The 21,059-nt window shown below is 40.9% G+C and overlaps 1 protein-coding gene across 10 annotated transcripts in view; it reads right to left on the bottom strand.

Annotated features, from left to right (window-relative positions):
• Nucleotides 1-21,059, bottom strand: part of RIMS2 (regulating synaptic membrane exocytosis 2) — a 787,778-nt gene that overhangs the window by 323,587 nt on the left and 443,132 nt on the right. For all 10 annotated transcript variants that reach the window (XM_039525805.1, XM_039525817.1, XM_039525808.1 and 7 more), the window contains 5 exons: nt 20,178-20,297; nt 17,681-17,780; nt 17,025-17,148; nt 10,721-10,767; nt 9,390-9,502 (listed from right to left, as the gene is read on the bottom strand). In XM_039525805.1, coding sequence (XP_039381739.1) covers nt 9,390-9,502; nt 10,721-10,767; nt 17,025-17,148; nt 17,681-17,780; nt 20,178-20,297 — 504 coding nt within the window. The remainder of the gene's footprint in view (nt 1-9,389; nt 9,503-10,720; nt 10,768-17,024; nt 17,149-17,680; nt 17,781-20,177; nt 20,298-21,059) is intronic.

Here is a 21,059-nt window from a genome sequence, read left to right as displayed (position 1 = left end):
GCTGGCAAGTGCACCCTCAATGACGATACCGCCAGGCCCTGCTGTTTGAGAGACCAGAGGTAGTCCAAGATGGAATGGATCAGGACCTCGGTAGGAGTGACGTTGTGCGTTTCGCACCAGCAGGAGAAACGCTTCCACTTGGCCAGATATGTTAACCGAGTGGAAGGCTTCCTACTACCCAGTAGAACTTGTTGTACCGAGGTAGAGCAACGTAACTCGGATGGGTTTAACCACGCAGCAGCCATGCTGTGAGGTGCAGGGATTGCAGGTCTGGGTGGTGAAGTCTGCCGTGATCCTGTGTTATAAGGTCTGGGAGGAGAGGCAGGGTAATGGGGCTGGTTATCGACAGGTCGAGCAACATGGTGTACCAGTGCTGCCTGGGCCACGCTGGAGCGATCATGATCAGGTGCGCCCTGTCCCTGCGGAGTTTTATCAGGACCCTGTGAACCAGCGGGAACGGCGGGAAAGCGTACAGCAGTCGGCTCGACCACGGCATCAGAAATGCGTCCGACATCAAGCCCGGGGAGAGGCCTTGGAATGAGCAGAACTTCTGGCACTTCCTGTTCTCGCGAGAAGCAAAGAGGTCGACGTGGGGAAAGCCCCACTTCTGGAAAACCGAATAGATGATGTCCGGGCGGATCGACCGCTCGTGAGACAGGAAGGATCTGCTGAGGTGATCTGCCAGAGTGTTCTGGACTCCGGGGAGAAAGGACGCTACCAGGTCGATCGATTGGGCTATACAGAAATCCCAGAGTCGAACGGCCTCTCGACAAAGGGGGGAGGAGCGTGCTCCGCCCTGCTTGTTTATGTAAAACATGGCCGTTGTGTTGTCCGTAAATACTGATACACAACGGCCTTGGAGATGGTCTCAAAACACTTGGCATGCTAGACGGACCGCCCTCAGCTCCTGCACGTTGATGTGCAAAGACAGCTCTTGAGGTGACCAGCAACCCTGAGTGTGAAGGCCCTCAAGGTGGGCACCCCAACCCAGAGATGATGCGTCCATGGTTAGGGCCATCGAGGGTTTCGGTGGGTGGAATGGCATCCCCTCGCAAACTATTGTGGGGTTCAGCCACCATGTTAGGGAGTGCAGGACCTCCTGCGGAATGGTGAGTACGGAGTCCAGGCTGTCTCTGTGCGGTCTGTATACCGAAGCTAGCCAAGTTTGAATGGTGCGGTGGCGTAGTCTCGCGTACTTGGTCACGAAGGTGCAGGAGGCCATGTGCCCTACCAGGCGGAGGCAGTTGCATACCAACGTCGTCAGGAAGGTCTGAAGACCTCGAATAATGGAAGCCATTGCTTGAAACCGTGACTGTGGGAGGCAGGCTCTGGCCAGATTGGAGTCCAGAGTCACTCCGATGAAGTCTAGTCTCTGTGTGGGTGTTAGAGTAGACTTTTCTGCGTTGATCATGAGGCCGAGACTCCCGAAGAGGTCTTTGACTACGTGCAGATGCTGCGACACTTGTGACTGGGACATCCCTCGAATGAGCCAGTCGTCGAGGTACGGGTATATGTGTATCCGACGACGGTGGAGGGAGGCGGCGACTACGGCCATGCATTTCGTGAACACACGCAGAGCTGTAGAAAGGCCAAACGGGAGTGCAGTAAACTGAAAATGTTGATGGCCGACCACAAAACGGAGGTACCGTCTGTGCGGCGGGTAAATTGCAACGTGGAAATACGCGTCCTTCATATCGAGGGCGGCATACCAGTCTCCCGGATCCAGGGAGGGAATAATGGTCCCCAGGGTTACCATACGGAACTTCAGTTTTATCATGAATTTGTTGAGTTCTCGCAGGTCTAAGATCGGTTGCAGACCTCCCTTTGCCTTGTGGATTAGGAAGTAGTGGGAGTAGAACCCCTTGCCCCTCATGTCTTTTGGTACCTCCTCTATGGCTCCTAGAGCTAGGAGCAATTGGACCTCTTGTAAGAGGAATTGCTCGTGAGAGGGGTCCCTGAAGAGGGACAGGGAGGGTGGGAAGGTGAGGTTGAAAGAAACTGGAGGTGGTATCCCAATTCCACCGTGTGCAGGACCTAGCGGTCAGAAGTGAGCTGGGACCAGGCAGGGAGGAAATGAGAGAGACGGTTGAGGAATGGAGGAAAAGGATCCGAGAAAATAACTGGTGGGCCGCCCTCGGGCGTCCCATCAAAAGTTTTGTTTAGCCCCCGCTGGTGGCTTAGGGGGCACCTGATTTTGGCCTCCTTGAGGGCCAGACTGCCTTCGACGATTGCCCCTGCCACGCCATCTGCCAAAGTCCTGACGCGGTCTAGGCGGGGCATATGTTGCCTCCGGTGCCCGATGTTGTGACGGGACTGACCATGGAGGCACTGGTGGAGCACCTTGGGATTCATGGTTGGAAGGTCCTGTGTTGGGTCACTGGTGTGTGCATACCCAGCGAGCGCATTATAATGTGATTGTCCTTCAGACTTTGCAGTCTGGGGTCAGTTTTATCTGAGAAAAGGCCGTGGCCATTGAAGGGCAGATCCTGAATTGTTTGTTGCAATTCGGGGGAAGGCCGGACACTTGGAGCCAGGAGATGCGCCACATCGTCACGCCTGATGCCAAAGTTCTGGCTGCAGAGTCCGCTGCATCCAGAGAAGCCTGGAGGGAGGTTCTTGCTACCTTTTTACCCTCCTCGAGGAGAGCGGTAAACTCCTGGTGGGACTCCTGCGGAAGAAGCTCCGTGAACTTCCCCATGGACACCCATGTGTTAAAGTTATACCGGATTAGGAGGGCTTGCTGGTTCGCCACCCTAAGCTGGAGGCCTCCAGCAGAGTATATTTTATGGCCTAGGAGGTCCATGCATCTAGCCTCCTTTGACTTAGGGGCTGGGGCATGTTGGCCATGGCGCTCCCGTTCATTCACCGACTGAACCACTAATGAGCAAGGAGTTGGGTTAGTGTAGAGGTATTCGTATCCCCTGGAGGGGACCATATATTTCCTCTCCACTCCCCTTGCTGTAGGTGGAACTGAGGCCGGGGACTGCCAGATGGTATCTGCATTGGATTGGATGGTGCAGATAAAAGACAGGGCTACCCTAGTGGGTGCATCAGCCAAGAGGATGTCCACAACAGGGTCCTCTACCTCAGGGACCTCTTCCACCGGTAGGCTCATATTCAGGGCCACTCGTCTCAAGAGGTCCTGATGGGCCCTGAGATCCATCGGCGGGGGGGCCGAGGAGGATGTTCCTGCCACCACCTCATCAGGCGAGGAGGACGAGGAGAGGCCCGGTACCAATGGGTCCTGCAGGGGTTCCTGTACTTGTGGAACATCCTCTGCGTCAGGTGGAGTCTCGGTGTCCGCCACTGGTATTGCAGCCTCATCCGTGCCCGCAGGTGGAGGACGGCTTATCGTTGCCTCCAGTGCCCGATGTTGTGACGGGACCGACCATGGAGGCACTGGTGGAGCACCTTGGGATTCATGGTACGCCCACGGTGTCCAGAAGGGCCAGTGATGAGGACCTTGGCTGGGGATGTCAGCATCCCTATCTTGGTGGTAGGATGCACTACCGGCCTGAGAAGACACCGACGTGTGTCTGGAAGGCCACGGCGGTGCCGAGAAATCTTGGGGAGGCGCCACAGATGCGGATGTGCGCTCTCGGGTCGGTGCCGGAGAGCGGTACCGCGAGCCTGAACGGTACCGTGAGGGAGACCGGGACCTTTTACCATATCGGTGCCGGGAGGTCGACTGGTATCTCGAGTACCTTCGTCTGGAGTGACTGCGGGAAGCATGGTGCCGAGATTGGTGCCAAGAGTCGGATCGGTACCGGGAGTATCTGGTCGGTGACCAAGATGTCGACCGGTGCTGCGAGTACGACTGGTACCGGGATGGAGAGCGGTACCGGGACTGTGAGCGGCGCCAGGAGCAGGAACGTCATGAACGAGAGCGTCTGCGGGATCTCGATCTTGAACGACGCCTCTCCGTTGGGGCAACGGAAGGTGGCCTTATCAGTGCCAGTTTCCCCACTGATTGAATAACCCACACCGGCGGAGCCGGGGGTTGAGGCCGCATGGACTCCGTCATCGCAATGAGCTCCTGTGCCGTGGAGAAAGTCTCTGGTGTAGAAAGCAGGGCAAGCTCAACCACAGCATGAGCTGGGGAGCTGTCAGGCACTGGACTCAATGGCCCTTGTGGGACCGGAATCGACGGTGCCAAGCTCAGCAGAAGCAACAAAGAATCCTGTGGCACCTTATAGACTAACAGATGTTTTGACACCAAGCTCAGCAGAGTCGCAGGTGGCAGTGCCACGAGTGACGGTGCCTCGGCAGAGGACGGTGCCGGGCGAGCTGTCTTCGAAGGGCGCTCCTTCTGTTACACTGTAGAGGTCGGAGCGCTCTGCTGCTTCCTGGGTCTCGGGGACAGGGAGCGGTGCCAAGCAGATGTCGGTGCCGGCAGAGGTCGGTGCTGGGGCTCCTTCTCGGTACCGGAGCGGTCCGAGGCTGAAGGGGTGCTCCTTACCGAAGCAGTCTGTTGGGCACTCGGTACCGACGCTGCAGGAGTGAGTGCTGACTCCATGAGGAGCTGCTTCAATCTAAAGTCCCGCTCCTTCTTTGTCCTTGGTTTAAAGGACTTGCAGATGCGGCACTTGTCCGTAAGGTGGGATTCCCCTAGGCACTTGAGGCAAGAGTCATGGGGATCCCCTACTGGCATCGGCTTCTGGCACGCAGAGCACGGTTTGAATCCCGGTGCCTTGGGCATGAGCCCGCACCGGGGTGGGGAAAAGGGGCTAACCCTGATCCCCCATTTAATTATATACACTAACTATCAATACAATAACTAATACTAACTGAAACTATAAAACTTTGAACTATAATACAATTAACTGTACAGAACTACGAGTAGCTAGGGATGTGGAGATCAGCGAAGCCGCGCTCCACAGTTCCAACAACCATCACGGGCTGTAAGAAGGAACTGAGGGGCGGATGGGTCGGCAGGGGTATATATCCGGCACCATAGTGGCGCCACTCCAGGGGGCACCCAGCTGACCCACCGAGTGTTGCTAGGGTAAAAATCTTCCGACGAACGTGCACGCGGCGCGCGCACACCTAACTGGAATGGATATGAGCAAGCACTCGAAGAAGAACCTTGGGTACCTACTTTTAGGTACCTAAGTCTGAACACTTTGGCCAAGGAATATAGCAAGTTATGGGCTCAGGCAACCTTCTTTGGTTTTATGTTTCTAAGGCCAAAATAAACCTCCAGGCTCTTGGCATTGCCCTGCTACACAAACATATACACAAAATTCCATCCATACTGATGCCAAAATACATGTGAGAGCACACAAGATTTCACCCTCAGCATTTAAAAAACATTGTACACATAGAAGCATGCAGGAAGCCAGCATCAGGCATAGCCAAAGTATGTATGAGGAAAATGAAATCCTGGCCATAGCACTGCCAAAATACATATAGTAGCATGCAGGAAATCAACCACATATCATTACTTTTGCTGCGCTGGGACTGGTTTAATGTGTGGTGTTATGAACATTTTTTGCTGGAAGAGCAAGCAGTAAACCAAACTGAAGATAGCAAAAATATATACTGTAGTCCCATACTACCAATAAAAACTTTTAAAAAATGGATAGTAGAGTTTGGTTAAGCACACACAAATGCAGACACGTATCCAAACTATGCACACCTCTAACAGAACTATGGAGGCCTCCACCAATCCCAGCAGCCCTCTGTTACAGCACATCCTACAACACACTAACTACCCTGACAATATCTGATAGTGTCTACTGGTATGGGAGGCCAGGCAGCCTTCTATATGCTCCAAGAATTTTCCAAGAGCAGACAGGAGGCCATCACCCCTTTTCCTTTGACGTCTCCTACCCAGACCAGCACTATCCCTTGCACATATCCACACCCACACAATGCTCTCACAATGCTCACACCTACAATAGCATCTTCATGTATCCTTCTTCCCATCTAGACCCAGGATTCTGCAGTATTTTCCTTCCCAACCAGACACCATGCCAAAATCATTCCAAGTGGTTCTGAAATATTAGTCTTTCCCTCCTTCTCTAACATCTCAGATAGCTGCTCTTCAACCTCTAGATCTTCAGAGCACAGCTGATGAAAAAAATGGAAAAAATAATTTCACAAAAAATGTTGAAGTTGCTTCCATTTCTCAGAATTCAAAATGGAACAATTTTTCATTTTTTTGTCAAAAAATGGTAAATATTTTATCAGAATTTTCAAAATTTCAAAAATTTGAATTTTGATGCCATTTGCTCCAACTTTGGGAAAAATACAGAAAAAAATAAAGAAAGACATGGTAAGTGAGGTAATATCTTTTATTGGATCAACTTATGTTGGTGAGAGAAGTTGGTCCAATAAAAGATATTACTTTACGCACCTTGTTTCTCTAGTATCTTGGGACCAACACAGCTAAAACAATACTGCTTACAACAGAGAAAGAATGAACGAATGAAAGACAGACACCAACTCTGTAACTGATCAAAATTTCCTCAACTTCTGACAAGCCAAGTTAGAATGTCTCATTTCTCTTTTCCCACTCTGTCCACTTCCAAAATTGAGTAAGTTTTGGAAAGCTACAGTGGGAAAGATGAAAAAAGAAAAGAAAACGTGTGTTTAAAGGGGAATCCAATTTATAGCACTGCTTTCAGTGTCAAAAGGGAAAAAAGAGACAAAGGAGGCTGAAGGGGAAAAAACAAAAATCCAAAATTTAGACATTTCAATAATTTTAGTTTTCAGAAAAACAAAACTAAATTACAATTTCAATTCAAAATAAAATTAACCATATTTCCATAAAGTTTTTACTCTCAAAAATGAAAATTGCCCATAAAATATTTCATTTCTAATTAAACCCATTTTTTTTTCTGGGAACATTTTTCAAATTAAAAATTTTGACCAGCTCTATTTCAGAATAGGACAGCTGCCTAGTAAGTGCCACACCTCTAGGGTGACAGCAGACATCTCTATGTTCCAGGAGGCAGGGACTAGCACAACCCATACCCCACTACATCCATCACTAAATCATAGGGCCCCTGTGGCAGCTGCAGCAAAAAGTGAAATGTGCAGATAGCAGGAAGTAGGCTCTGCCAATCCATGGCAATAGGAGTCGTGGCTGCCTAATACAACCCCAGAATACTTTATGGATAGACATACTCTACTTACATCTTTTTGAAGAAAAGTAAACTGAGGGCTGTAAGTATTTTCAGATAGAACGTGATCAAGGGAATTTGAAGAAATAATACACTTCATACTAATCATCTCCCTACCTTAACTTTCTTTCTGCTGGTAGTAAAAGATATCTGCTTTTCAGAAGTGTCCACTAATTTTAGGTGCCCAGCTTAAGAGAGCTAGAGCTTGATTTGTAGAGATACTGAACACCTGCAGTTTCCATTTCAGTCAACTGAAGTTGTGGATGGTCAGTACTCTGAAAATCAGCTGCTTTATTGATTGAAACAGGGAAAAGCTCATTAGTAGACAAAGAAAACGTGAACTAGACTTATGGATGAAAACAAAAGACAGGAAAGAAGACTTTGTATGACTCAAGAGGTTTGTCTATCCCCAAAAAAGGAAGAATTAAGTGGTTCCAGAAAAGGTTCTGTGAAAAATATTTGTGAAAGAGAACTCATTTTTGCTTGATGCATGATAAGTCAGTCCCAAGAGGGCAAAGATAGTGAAGATTTCTCTGAATTCTTCCTGATGCCATTTGGTTTTCTTTGATGGGAAGGCATTTTAAAAAGGAAATATTTAAAAGACATTTAAATGTACAGACTGAAAATAAAATTCATTAAAAAATAGGTAAACATCAACCCTGAGTAATATGTCTTTTTGACGTTTACTTTTTTTTGGGTGATTTCTGCAATTGCAGTGACTAAATCAAACCATTCCTCCAGATCCCCTAATATTAGCTCATAAGCATCCTGGGTTTTCATTATCTCAAAGTGTGACATCACAACAATCTGGAGAATAAACAGCATTACTCTCGCTCATCTCAAAAATCTCACCTTAAACCTATGCAAACTTTGTATTTAGATACAAAGGGGGGGGGGGTGTTTCTGGAGTCAGGAAAGCCAGGAAGTCACTCTTTTCTTGTCCCCTGCTTTGAGGCTGTAGCCATGCCCATAATATTTTTTCTTTTCTACATATGATTGGCTAAGTCTTTTTTTATTTTTGTTTTTATTACGTTTTGCTGTACTTGAAAAGTTATTCTATATATTAATCCTTAAATAAAGAAACTTTAATGGTTGTATCTTTGATAGCCCAAGTTTGTGTCCCCTTGTTCTTGTATTTTAAACTAGCGCAAAGATTTTTGCAGTCTCCACACCTACTAGTCGCTCTATATTGAGGCTATCTAAATCTCATTTTTCCAAATAATACAGCCTTGCAAAGTAGTTTAACAGCAGAGCAGTGCAGGAAATTAAAGAAAAATAGTTACAGGTGGCTGTGCTGATAAGCAAAACAAATAATGTCTCATCCATAGCTAAAAAGTAGCAGAAAAGACTACTGACTACACTGGAAAAAAAAATTCGCTCCCCTCATCTCTACATAACATTGCATCAGATATGAGAATTTTATGAACACTTTATCTAGATTCTGTATGTATTTTTATATCACACTGATCATCAATCTTTATATTTTTTTAAAAATATAAAGGTGAGATTTTTCAAATATCTTCAACAGCGGCCTAACTCTGCTCCCACTGAAATCACCAGTAGCTTCACCATTGACTTCAATGGGTATAGAGTTAGGCCAACTCAGAGCACTTTTGAAAATCCTTCCCTAGAGTTCTAAATGTCATTTGAGAGCATAAAAGTCCCCCAAACCTTTAGCTTAGTCCAAAAATCATCATTTCAGAGGATGTATTTGTGGATTCTTTGGATGAGCTTTGGTCACAGTGAGGATGAGAAGAATGAAAGTGAGCACCATGAGGAATCAGTGGAGAGAACAGTACTCTTTAAATTGTTGAAAACATCGGCCAATTTTTTCACAGAATGGATAGCTGAATATCTGCAACTTTATATGCATAAGCACTTATGTGTGGATTTTTCAAGTATTAACATCCAGGCATGCGGTGAAAAAAATTGTCAAATGCATGGGTAGGCATTATTGCTCAAAAAGTGTGTGCACTCAATTGCACAAATACAGCTGGAGGCAAGATTCAAGCACATTTGAAAATTTGGCCTTAAACGTCTCAGAATATCACTCTAATAGCTTAATGGATACATATAAATTCCCAATAGATGATGAAAAGGCTGCACTTTAAAAGGCATGCCCTGCCTATACTGAGAAACATGCACTAAAGAAGAGAATTAGGTTCTTACAAGATCTTTATTTTACAGCTAGCTGTCATATTGCATAAAAATTGTGAACGTTATAAAAAACAATTTGAGAGGATTAAACAAATGGTTACATACTGAAAGTTGTCCAGACAAGAACTGTGGAACATCCCTCAACATGCCAGGACTCATGGGAGAAGTCACTGAAATAGATGGTCGGTCCATTTTTTGAGATTCAAATGAACTAGAACCTGAAATTATAAATAAATATAATTTATAAAAAAATAGTAACAATTAGCACTTGTATTGTGCTTTATATTTTCAGAGGTCTGTAAAAACATTATTTCTGACATATTACAGAACACAATTATAGCCACACATATAGTAAACATGGAGTATATGGTGGTGAAAACTGGAACCTTATTTTAATGTGTTCAGGATGACCAAATAGCTTGCAAGGAAAAGAGCAAAATTTAATAAAAACTAAGCTGTCAACATTCATGTCAAGCACATAGCATAAATAAAAAAATTCCACTACTTATGACTGTATATTATGCTTATCTGCTGAGCATCCTCAATTCCCATTGACTTTACCGGGAGTTCAGGGTACTCAGCACATTGCACAAGTGCTTAGCTCCTAGTAGAATCAGACTCTAAATGTTGTTGCAAATTTTATAAAAATAGCAGAATGAAGATGCTAGAGTTTGGGGATTTTAATCTGGAGGCTGCAACAACTTCTGCAAAGTGGGAGATGACATGTCTGTGATGTTACAAGTAGAGTAAAAGGAAGATATCAAGTTATTATACAATACAGAACACTGGATATTAATATCCCACATCTTGTAAAAAAACATAATGGATTTTATTGTAAGGCTTAGCTTACCAGTGAAGAGTTATTGTAGAAGCTTGTTCACATTACTACAATTAAATTTGTGCCACCACTTTAATTGGTGGTGTTTATTATAACAGCACAGTAAAACAGCCATAAAAAATAACTCCAGATGAAATCTGACACACGGGTTCTAAGCCAAGCCACAATTTCTTTTTTCCCGAAATACTGCTTTGGTCAGTTATACTGAATGGTCTAACTAAAACAGAAGTGTGCAGATTTCAAAATATCCATCTCCTTACAGTTGAAATGCAAAACAGCAAAGTACAGGAAATTAAACATTAGAATTGACATTCAACCCTTTATGCACACTATTTACCACTATGTTTTTCTTTTCTTTTTATTAAAGAGCAGCATGAGTTTATAAGAGAATGTCAAGCTTAACTTTAAATTTCCTGACTTTTGACAGTTCATTATTAAACACACAGAGAGAGAGAGAGAGAGAGAGAGAGAAGGTAGATGAGACAGATATGTAGACAGACACAGAGACAAGAGTTACATTGAAAATAGATGACATCTTTTCCATTTGTGCTCACATAAGGGAGATTTAAGTTTTTCCTACTCAGTATATGAAACTTACTGGACTCCAGTTGTGCATGTGTACTGTCAGGTATTCTGGGAATATCCCTGTAAGTACGAAAAGCAAGACAGTTGGATCCTTTATCTAACAATAGTATTAAAACTTCTGTCAACTATAACACATTTCAAATCACCACATAGTACTTTGAGAAAACCATACATCTACTGACTATCGTCAGCCAGAGGGAATATTTACCTCCTCACATTTTTACATAGCTATGTCTATATCTATCTATATATAGTTCAAAAACAAGTAAAGGTCTATGTTTAATGAATGTAACTGAGAACCCATAAAGTCACAGACATTGTGGCTGAGTAAATAAAATGAAAGAAAAAATACAATCATTCCAAAGTTAAGCACAAACTAGAACTGTGAGTTTGTTGTGATGATATAAACCACCTTAAACAAGTTGTATCCTTAACACTGGTTGTCTCAGTGTGTCCATTACTAGCAATGGTCATGGCATTGATAAAATCTTACTCATTCTGTAAAAGTCCATAATTTTGTTTGACAACAGGACAAATAGACAGGAATAGCCTGAATATATTATCTTCTAATATGTGAAAACTATTGGCAATCAGTCTGAGAATGAACACAGGTGATAAAAAACATACAGATCACAAATAAATTTATGCCCAAGTAAGGGTAAGGATTTGACTTGAATCCCCGAACCAGGATCTTCATTGTGCAGGCTAACACAGCAGATATAACTACTTAATACTGTCACATGTACCTACTACTATATGAGGCAAAATGTCATGTCAGATGCAGCTCCATGTACCAACTATGTCACTTTGAAGCACTGATGTTCCAATGATTAAGTACCTCATTATGCCTACAGCACACAGATGTCTGTTTTCCCCAAGATATGCATATGTAACTTGCATTATATGCTGGTAAGAACAAATACTTTCAAAAGCACTGTAAGGCTATTTGGACAAAACAGGGTCAAATAAAGAACTTCAGCTGTGAGTCAGACTAAAAACAACATTAAAAGTAATTATTTGTGTTTAAATGTGTTTGAGTTTGTGTATATAAGAGGAAAATGCAGCATTAAAAAAATCTTTCCAGAAACATCTGGTATCTGACACAGTAAAACAAGTCTATAGTATGATTATCAAACACCTAATCTAGTAAAAAAAAAATTGTACAGCCTTACCAAATGCTTCTTGAAGTATTACAGATAATTAGAAAGATACCCTTATTTAATGATGCAGGGATCTTTCTAAGTTCAGTGGTGTTGCAGTATCCTATAATCCAAATGCATCACAAGAGATACAGCTGGCACAATAAATCATGTCTAAGGAAATGTTGCAGTCTATCATGTTAGTAAGTAAATGCATGTAAGGTACTTATTAAGGCTATTGTATAAAAACATATTCAGGCTTTCACATATTCCACAGACAAAAAATTTACAGCATAATCTGCTCCTTGCTCCTTGGCTCTGATTTGTGGTACAAAATCTAACCTAAGAAGCAGCAAAGAATCCTGTGGCACCTTATAGACTAACAGATGTTTTGCAGCATGAGCTTTCGTGGGTGAATATCTTTCACCCATGAAATATTCGTGGGTGAATATCTTTCGTGGGTGAAATCTAACCTGTCATTCAAAAAATGTATTTTTAGCACACAGGGTTGTGAATAAAACCTTGAAAATATGAACCAACGTGAACAGATGAAGTAGTGTCTTCCTGAGTCTGCAGATAGCTGAAACAAGAAAACTGAAAAATATGAATCTTCCATTCAGCCCCCAAAAACCTATAGCTTCCAAGTTCTGCCCAGCTACATATGTGACATTCCTTATGGATGAGAGTCACTGATGTTCCTCACACATCCTGCCCACCAGTGGTGTGGTTAGGACACAGAGCTGCAAAAAAGTTTGCAGCTGTGACTGGGGTTGGTATGTGTTGTTGAAGCGTGTCTAGGTATCACAATGTAGGTGTGTGGTTGTTTGTGTATTTCTGGGGTTGGTGAGAGGGTGGGTCTGAAAGTTATTGGGGAAAGTAGGTGTTGTCTGGAAGGGTATACCTGGGGTGGGAGTAATGAGGGCAATGTGGTTAGCAAGTGTTGGGGGATATCTGAGATGTTAGGAGTGTGTTGAGGATTAGGGAAGTTGAGAAGAGGTTAGCTCAGGTCAATAATGGGCCCTTAAATATTTGTCCCCACGAGCCGTTCCTTTCCTATTTGGATCCAGCAGGGACAGCAGTGAGTGGAGAAGCTAAAAGGATAATTTGCTGCATGTAGAGCATGCAGCACAGCAGCTCCCTACAGCTGGAAAAAGCAACTGTGGGGATATCCCAGAAGCCCAGCTGGCTATATGAGAATCCAGCTAGGCTGCAAAAATGCATCACAGGGCTGCCTGATATAACATGTAAGATATGTGACACCTGGCAGCTGTAGGAACCAAAAGTGGCTAATTTAAATTATGAACATTATTAACTGCTGCATTGCTCACAATTTCAGTAGAAACATGAAGCCAATGTGCTTATCCCAAACTGTCTCCTATGCCTCCTCAGATTCCAAAAGTTCCAACTCTCCCCTACCAACTTTCCAAAACCTTCATCTGACAACTTCTGCAATACAGTTATGTGTTGTGAATTCAAAAGTTTGTGGTATATTGCAAATTGAAAATGAAGGACCAGTTTAAAATAAATTGAATTTAATATAAAACCAACACTGTACTGTACTGATTGTTCTTTCAGTTTCATATTGAGCTAAACATTCTTTTATTAATTTAAATGAAGCTAGCGTATAATTACTACTCTACTGTACCAGAATGCCACAGACTTTAGCGACCTAAGTAGCAACCTCCATTCTAGGACACCACTCTAGAATATCTCTATTACAATTCAGCTCCAGTACAATCCAGTACAATTCAGCTTTATCTTTATTAGTACACTATCCTTAGTAGGCAATTTTCCTTTTTTATTCAGCTCTTGATTTGCCATTTAAGGTGTGTTTCACTGTATGCACATTTGATGGGATACTTAATAAAATATATCATGTTAGGCCTTGGTTTAGACAGAAGTTCTCAAATTTTTGTACTGGTGACTCCTTTCACACAGCAAGCCTCTGAGTGCGATCCCCCCCTCCCCCATAAATTAAAAACACTTTTTATATATTTAACACCATTATAAATGCTGGAGGCAAAGCAGGATTTCAGGTGGAGACTGACAGCTCGCGACCCCCAATATAATAACCTTGCAACCCCCTGAGGGGTCCCAACCCCCGGTTTGAGAACCCTTGGTTTAGAGCTCTCATCTGCGTTAATACCATATATATTAACATTTTTAAAAAACTGAAAAAGCTACTGTACTTGAGAAATAGCCAATCATCACTCAATAGCAGCTCATCCATTAGTATTCATTTTGAGAGAGAGAGAGAGAGAGAGAGAGAGAGAGAGAGAGAGAGGGACAAGCCAAATGCAGAAATCATTAATTCATTTCATTTGTGGGAGATCTTCCAGTATCTACCATTTCCCGCTCCTTTACTACCCTAACCTATTATCTTCAGCCTCCATATTAAGCAACCCATTGTGCATTGAAGGAGAACTGAATATAGCTCTCCCTGGAATATGTCAATACACTTCAAATGTCAGAGTGGGTCACTTAAGAATTCCACAAAACGCTCTCTTTCTTACACAAGCTAATTACCAGGCTCTGCCAGTCTGGACAGTTCTGGCAAAAAGCGAGGTCTGAACTTGAATTTATCACGCCAAAAGAAGCCCCACAGGCTATCTTAATAAACAATCTGAGAGATGGACATTGGTGTCAGTGTAGTTAGAAAGGTCTGGCAGGTGCAATGTGAGATATTGGTGATTTTAACTGAATTAATGGCCTTTTAAAAAACTTTGTCAGGTCAGGAACCTCAACTCTGATTCCTTTCTAATTCTGCATTGATTATGATTTGACTCCCATCAGCACAACCTAGCCTTATAGATTTGTGTCTGCTTGGATCCAATCCAGTACGACGTATGTTATCCAGTCACAGTCTGGCTGTGACTGGAAATCTTCCAATACCACCTGACAGTCTGATATTTCCAACACATTAGCTGAAATCTAGTAAGAAAAGTTTGTCAGATTTAACTACAACCAAAACTGAACTATAATACAGTTTTAGTCTCAAATTCCAAATAGTACCTAAATCTAATCTGGATCTAGAACTCAACACAGCCTCCTTGGCTTACCTGTAGATGAGACAGAGAATTAATCATATGAGAGTCAAGTAAGTACCTGAAAAGGGAAACCAATCATTCTGAATTAGGACCTCACCTATAAACCCACTCAGATTAGCCACTGGAGTACTGGGGATGAAATACCCCATCTCTTCCAACAGGCCTGCAGCAACACACCCTGCCAGGGAAAAGCGAATAGAAGTCTAGCATGCAGAACAGACACCTCAGCTCTGTCCCTGCTCAGTTCTTCAGCCAATGCAGCACACTGTTGTTGACATGGGGAATGAGAGTGTCTTGAGAACCTACATCATCTTCCTAATGCAATTACAGAAAAACTGTTCTGGTAACAGCATATGTGGTGTCAGGATCAATAAGGGGACATCATGGGGAGGGGAACAACAGCAGAGAGGAGATGGAGCACTGGGAAGAGAGGAGAAAGAGGACACACAATGATGGGAGAGCACAAAAAGAAAAGAATGAAAATGAATGACTTAAGTTTGGGACGGGGATTGTATTTTAGCTTCTTTAGGTTGCCACCATGAACTATAATGCTAGCTGAAAGTAACTGAGATATAAAACTTACTCCTATCTGAAAAAAATGTGACTTCTCCCCATCTGAAAAAGTGTGCATGTTAGTGTGTGCCTTATTATTATTAATGATCATTTTTACAGCTTCCCAAAGTGTTAGTTTTTACGGAACAAACAGAAAGATCTAGTCCTTGCCTTTTGCAATCTAACACATATGTAAGAGACATTCTCCCACCCTACAGACAAGACAGACATTAAAATTTTTGTTCATTATTAAATGAAGCTTTAACACAAAATATCCTCAAATTAAACCCATGCAAATACTGTAACAGGAAACTGAACCCACATAGAAATATCCCAACTGAAATATCAAACCATATTACATTTTTTCTTTGGAATTATGGTTATTCATCACCATGACATTCAGAGATCACAAATCTGTAGTTTGAAGCTAGAGGAATTTTGTAATTATAAATTCAAAACCAAAGAGATATCATCAGATACACAGGGCTATATGCAACAATATTAGATTCAATACAAATTACGCAAGGCCATACGCCTAGGGAGAGGAAATAAATTAGGGAGGTAATAATGCCCCTCTTCACAGTCATGTGGAATAATTCAGATACTACTGGGACCCACAGGCTAGGAAAAATATAAACATAATAGAGAAAATAAAAAGGGCAAAGAAAATGATATAAGCATGGGAGAAGAAAACATATAAGGAGAAAATGAGGGAGCTAGGAAAAGGAGGACATGGCCACCATCTGTAAATACTTTTAAGGAATTGTATAAATGAAGGAAGGGATTTATTCACAGTCTCTAAAGACAATAAAGAAAAGAGAAATGGCCTGAAGCTAAGAAAATGTTTAGGCTAGATATTAGAAAATAAATCTCAAAGGTAAGAGCAATTGGGCAAAGCAATACACTAAATAGGAGGTGGGAGAACAGTTTAGATAAGACATTAGTGTTAATTATGTACTGAGTTGTGCTAATGCTTCACTGAGGGATATCATGTGCTAGATGCTAACCAATCATTTATTAGACTGTCTATTCACAGCTGAGCAAGAAGAAAATCTGGTTTCACTACATGAGAGAATACTCCCTATGCATTATATTATCATTGTACACATTCTGACAAAAACTCTACATTGCAGCATATCAGGAAATGGGTCCGGATTCATTATGGGTCACACTTTGATCAATCCATGTGTGGATACAAAAGTGTGGAGCAGAGGCAAGGAATAAGTTGCTTCCCCTAAGCAAGAGCCAACAATAATTGCAGTGCCTTTACTGCCCTGGACAGGGATTTGCCATCCATTGAAAAGAACATATTCTGGATCCTCTCAAGAGGTGATGTAGCAGGCATGTCCAATCTGTGCATCAAGAAGCTCCAGAATGCCTCCTAGAGCTCTCTCGACCACCACCCATTTGAACCCATGCCTAATGGGGACAATTTGGCCCTACACTCATGCTTTTTGATTATAGAATATTGGGAACTATTTTATAATCTCTATAAAATCTGCACAATACATGTTGGGTCTAAAGTGAAATGTAACAGCACTTTATTTTAATCAGTAAGAAAATTTAGAAAACAACTCACCCAATCGGCCTTGAAACGACAAGCTCCACTTGTGGCTCAGGCTTGGATTCTAAAATGATGTTATATACCTCCTCAAAGGTGGCTCCTTGCAATAGCCTTCCATTCCATTCTAACACTTCATCGCCTGCAATTGCAGTAATAATTATCTTCTTAGGAAAAAAAGCTAATCCTATGAACTGCACTGGTAGTGACAACTTCCCTATTCTACTACAAGCTTTCTGAATTGTGCAATCTGTACTGTAGAACAAGTCTAGTGTCTTAAATATAGTAGAGGTCTGGAGAACTAAAAGCTTCCCATATGACATCTTTGTTTGGATAAATACCAGCAAAATATTAACATTGCAACTAAGACAACTACTGCCTAGTAAAACTAACACAGTTATTCAACAGATATGGCATTGTTGTTCTGGGTTGTTTTTTAAAAGTTAGTTGCTTTTTTGAAAAAATGTGAGAGTTGATAGAGCCTGTAAAAGTGTCAACATGGATAATCTAGTTCTAGTGACTGAATGTAGGGCTTGGTTTTAACTTTCAAATTTATCAGCTGCACTACTATCACTCATCACATTTAGTATGATTTATACCGGTAAATTTATCAGAACTTATTCTCTTGCTTATTGTCTCCTGTACAGTAGCTCATTTCTAAAGCAGACACATACCTGGTCTAAGATGTCCCACTGTATCAGCTAAACTTCCTTTTTTTACTTTGGTGATAAATGCACATAGCCGACCAGTTTCAGTCATCTTTCCTCCTACAACCTGTTTGGAAGAGAAGGGTTTTCACATAAATAGAATTATGTGTAATGATTCAGACTTTATGGCAATATAAACAAAATAATTACTGGTAGTTGATTTATTTTTTTTAAATGCAGCCTAGGTGAGGTAGATTCTGGTATACATGTAAGAAAAAACAAACCCCTCAGAATATTGGCTGACTGGCATCTACTCTGGATATTTAAGTGGTTTAAAGATAAATCATTGCAAATATAGAATTTTTAAGTTTATAAACTATATGGTTCATGTAAACTGTGTAAGCTTACAGTCCCAACACTGGAAACTGCTAAAAAAAAAACGTTTAATGTACCAGAGGCTAGACTGTTCACATCAATAAAAAAATATACCCTCACAACTGTAATTTTTAGGGGGGGAAATCCTAGTGTATGCTGTTCTATCTGAATGCATACAGCTCAGATTGGTATTACAGGGTTTTGGATGCAGGTATTCAGAGAGACTATACTTCTTAATTTGTAACTGGAAGGCACAAAATTCATTGCTATTAACTGACGATGTAATCTTCATTTGAAATCATTTAGTTACAAAAAGAAGCATTTTTGTAAAATCTATTTTACATTATGTTTCTCTTCCAGGAGAAATATCATAAATGTTGACTATCACTAAAAGTAAATAAGTCTCCAAATATTTAATATTTGTATGAAACTTTCCTTTCTTCCTAAATCGTTTTTCACACATACACCCTCTTCCCCACTTTTTCTGCTTCTTCTCTCTCCCCTGCATACAGTAAAAATATATTTAATCTGTAAATGACTGGTTTTGCCTCAGACAGTTTTCCAAAAAAACCACCCACCAATCTTTGAGTGCCTCATTTTGTGAAAAATATAATATTCTGTAATGTTGACTCTTTTTCTTTGTTTGATTTTCTTTGGCTCTAAGGTGGAGCATTTTTTTGATGAAGAAAAATGTTTGTTCAATCTATTTGAAAGTGAACTTTTAATTGCATAACAGAATTTGTGCTTATAACTCTATTTTCTGCTTGAATCATTTACCTTTAATATAAACCTCTACCTTTAAGGTACAAGTAATTTGCAAAATGATATTACTAAGCATAAGAGTTTATTCAAAGGGGTAAATTAATTAATTAATTGCTCAATCAAATCTAATTTGGTTCATTACGTTTATTAAAAATACTTGTTGTATTAAGGGTCTCTCTCTGTATGGAGATGAGGCACATTGAATTTACTATGTATCTCTGAGAATCAGGGAAGAATTTATTATACTGTATAATCTTCTAATTCTATACCTTAGATTACTTAGTTTTTATGCAGCAATAAAATAATAATATTAAATCTGTTTTATGGTTAGTTTTACAGCTTAAAGAAACAACCTGATAAAATTAAAATCCATGACAGGCAAAATTATTTTAAATAATTTTTCAGAGCAATTTACTGTGGTTAACACAATAGTAATTCTTGAGCTCAAAGTGTTGACATATTCCACAAAACAAAAAGTACATCAATATAACAGAATGCAAAGTATTTAATAATTATTGACAGTGATACTATTATACCCTTGTCTTAAATTTTCTGATCCTTAAACAGTGCAATACATACCAAAGCAATGATTCAAGCTTGCATTTTCACTGACCTTGTTCTCTCACAATGTAAACATTTTTCAATTAGATAAAAATTCCAAAAATATGCTAAAGCAGATTAATATAGTTCATAATAAATTATGTTGACATAATCCCTATTTATAGTATCCCATACTACAGACTAAGCTGTGCACTTGAACTGAAGCCAGTACTATGTTAAATGAAGAATATTAGATTAATCAAACTTGTTGACAATTTGCCATAAATAAAGAAGTTCAAACCACATTTACAGGTTTCTCTGCATTCTTTTTTACAAAATGTTATTAATTCTTATTCTTGTGCTAGTATTCTGTTAGGATTACAAACTATTATCTCAAAGTCCACAAGATACACATGAAATGAGTAACATGAGATACAGATATGTAAGTTATAAGCTGGCAGATATATATTAGACAACAAATCATAATAAAGCTGAAAATGTATTGCTTAACAATCATATAGAATAAATAAATACAAACTAAATCACAACTTTGTTTATTTAAAACATAAAAGTCCATAAATGCAATTAAAAACAATAGAGCATTAACATGAACAATGTTCCAACACTCTTCTAGTAGACATTTTATTAAGCACATCTAAGACCTTAAAAAAGTAATCATTTTGATAATTGAAGATAAAATGTCATTATACTGTATTTCTGAGTGTAATGGCAACATTTAAAATAATGTCTTCCTTACATATTAACCTAGTTTACTGAACTTTAAATGTAATTACTTAACATTTAGCTAACAAAGTAATACATATTTTCAAAATTGTCAATTACTAACCTTCAGTCCAAGCACTGCTCCCGAATCTCTAGGCACGCTTCCATCTTTTAGTCGTTTATTTAATAAAATCCGTCCAATTAGACGGTCTCCATCTTTGGAAGGTTGCCAGGTCACAGGATGCTATGATAAAGTGTTAATGGAAGACATAGTGAACACACTTTCTCAGAAAAAAATCTCAATATTAATTTTTTCATTTCCAGATAAGTTTACAATTTTTAAAAGCAGTATGATTACACCATGATTAGTTTCTTAGAAACATAGAAATAAGTCCTGGAAAAGACATATTACATCATTCATTCTATCCCTAAGCCATTTAAAGAATGAATAAAATCTCTACCTCACAAATGTATTCCTACACCCAATTTGTGGAATATCTATAACTATCTTTATGCATAACATGTTTGTTTACATGTTGTTTTAGCTGTATTAGCCCAAGGACACGAGAGCTGCAAGGAGGGTGAGGTAATATATTTTACTGGACTAACTTCTGTTGGTGAAAGTGACAAGATTTTGAGCTTCGCACAGATCTTCTTCAGGTCTGGAGAAGGAAACTAAAATGTTTAAGCTAAACAGAAGGTGGGACAGATTGTTAAGCATAAGAGTTCACAGATGCTATAGGAAAATATTTAAATGAAGTGGGCAATTAACACCTCTTCAATCACAGACAATGGAGGGTTAGTATGTAGCAGGGTATGTCACAAAGTTGTTGTAATGGATGATACAATCAGTGTCAGACTTGATGAGGATTTATTCTGAATGAAATCTTTTCCAAACTCCTTCTTCTAGCCTTCAAACAAAATCCTAACCTCACCAACCTCATCAGAAGGAGCAAGCTCCCCACAGACCAGGACACATCAACTCAAAACAGCACCAGACCCTGAC

Source organism: Mauremys reevesii, linkage group 2 (genome assembly GCF_016161935.1).
Source record: "Mauremys reevesii isolate NIE-2019 linkage group 2, ASM1616193v1, whole genome shotgun sequence".
NCBI classification, from domain to species: domain Eukaryota; kingdom Metazoa; phylum Chordata; order Testudines; family Geoemydidae; genus Mauremys; species Mauremys reevesii.
Note: the sequence above shows the minus strand (reverse complement) of the source record. Positions and strands in the feature narration are given on the sequence as shown.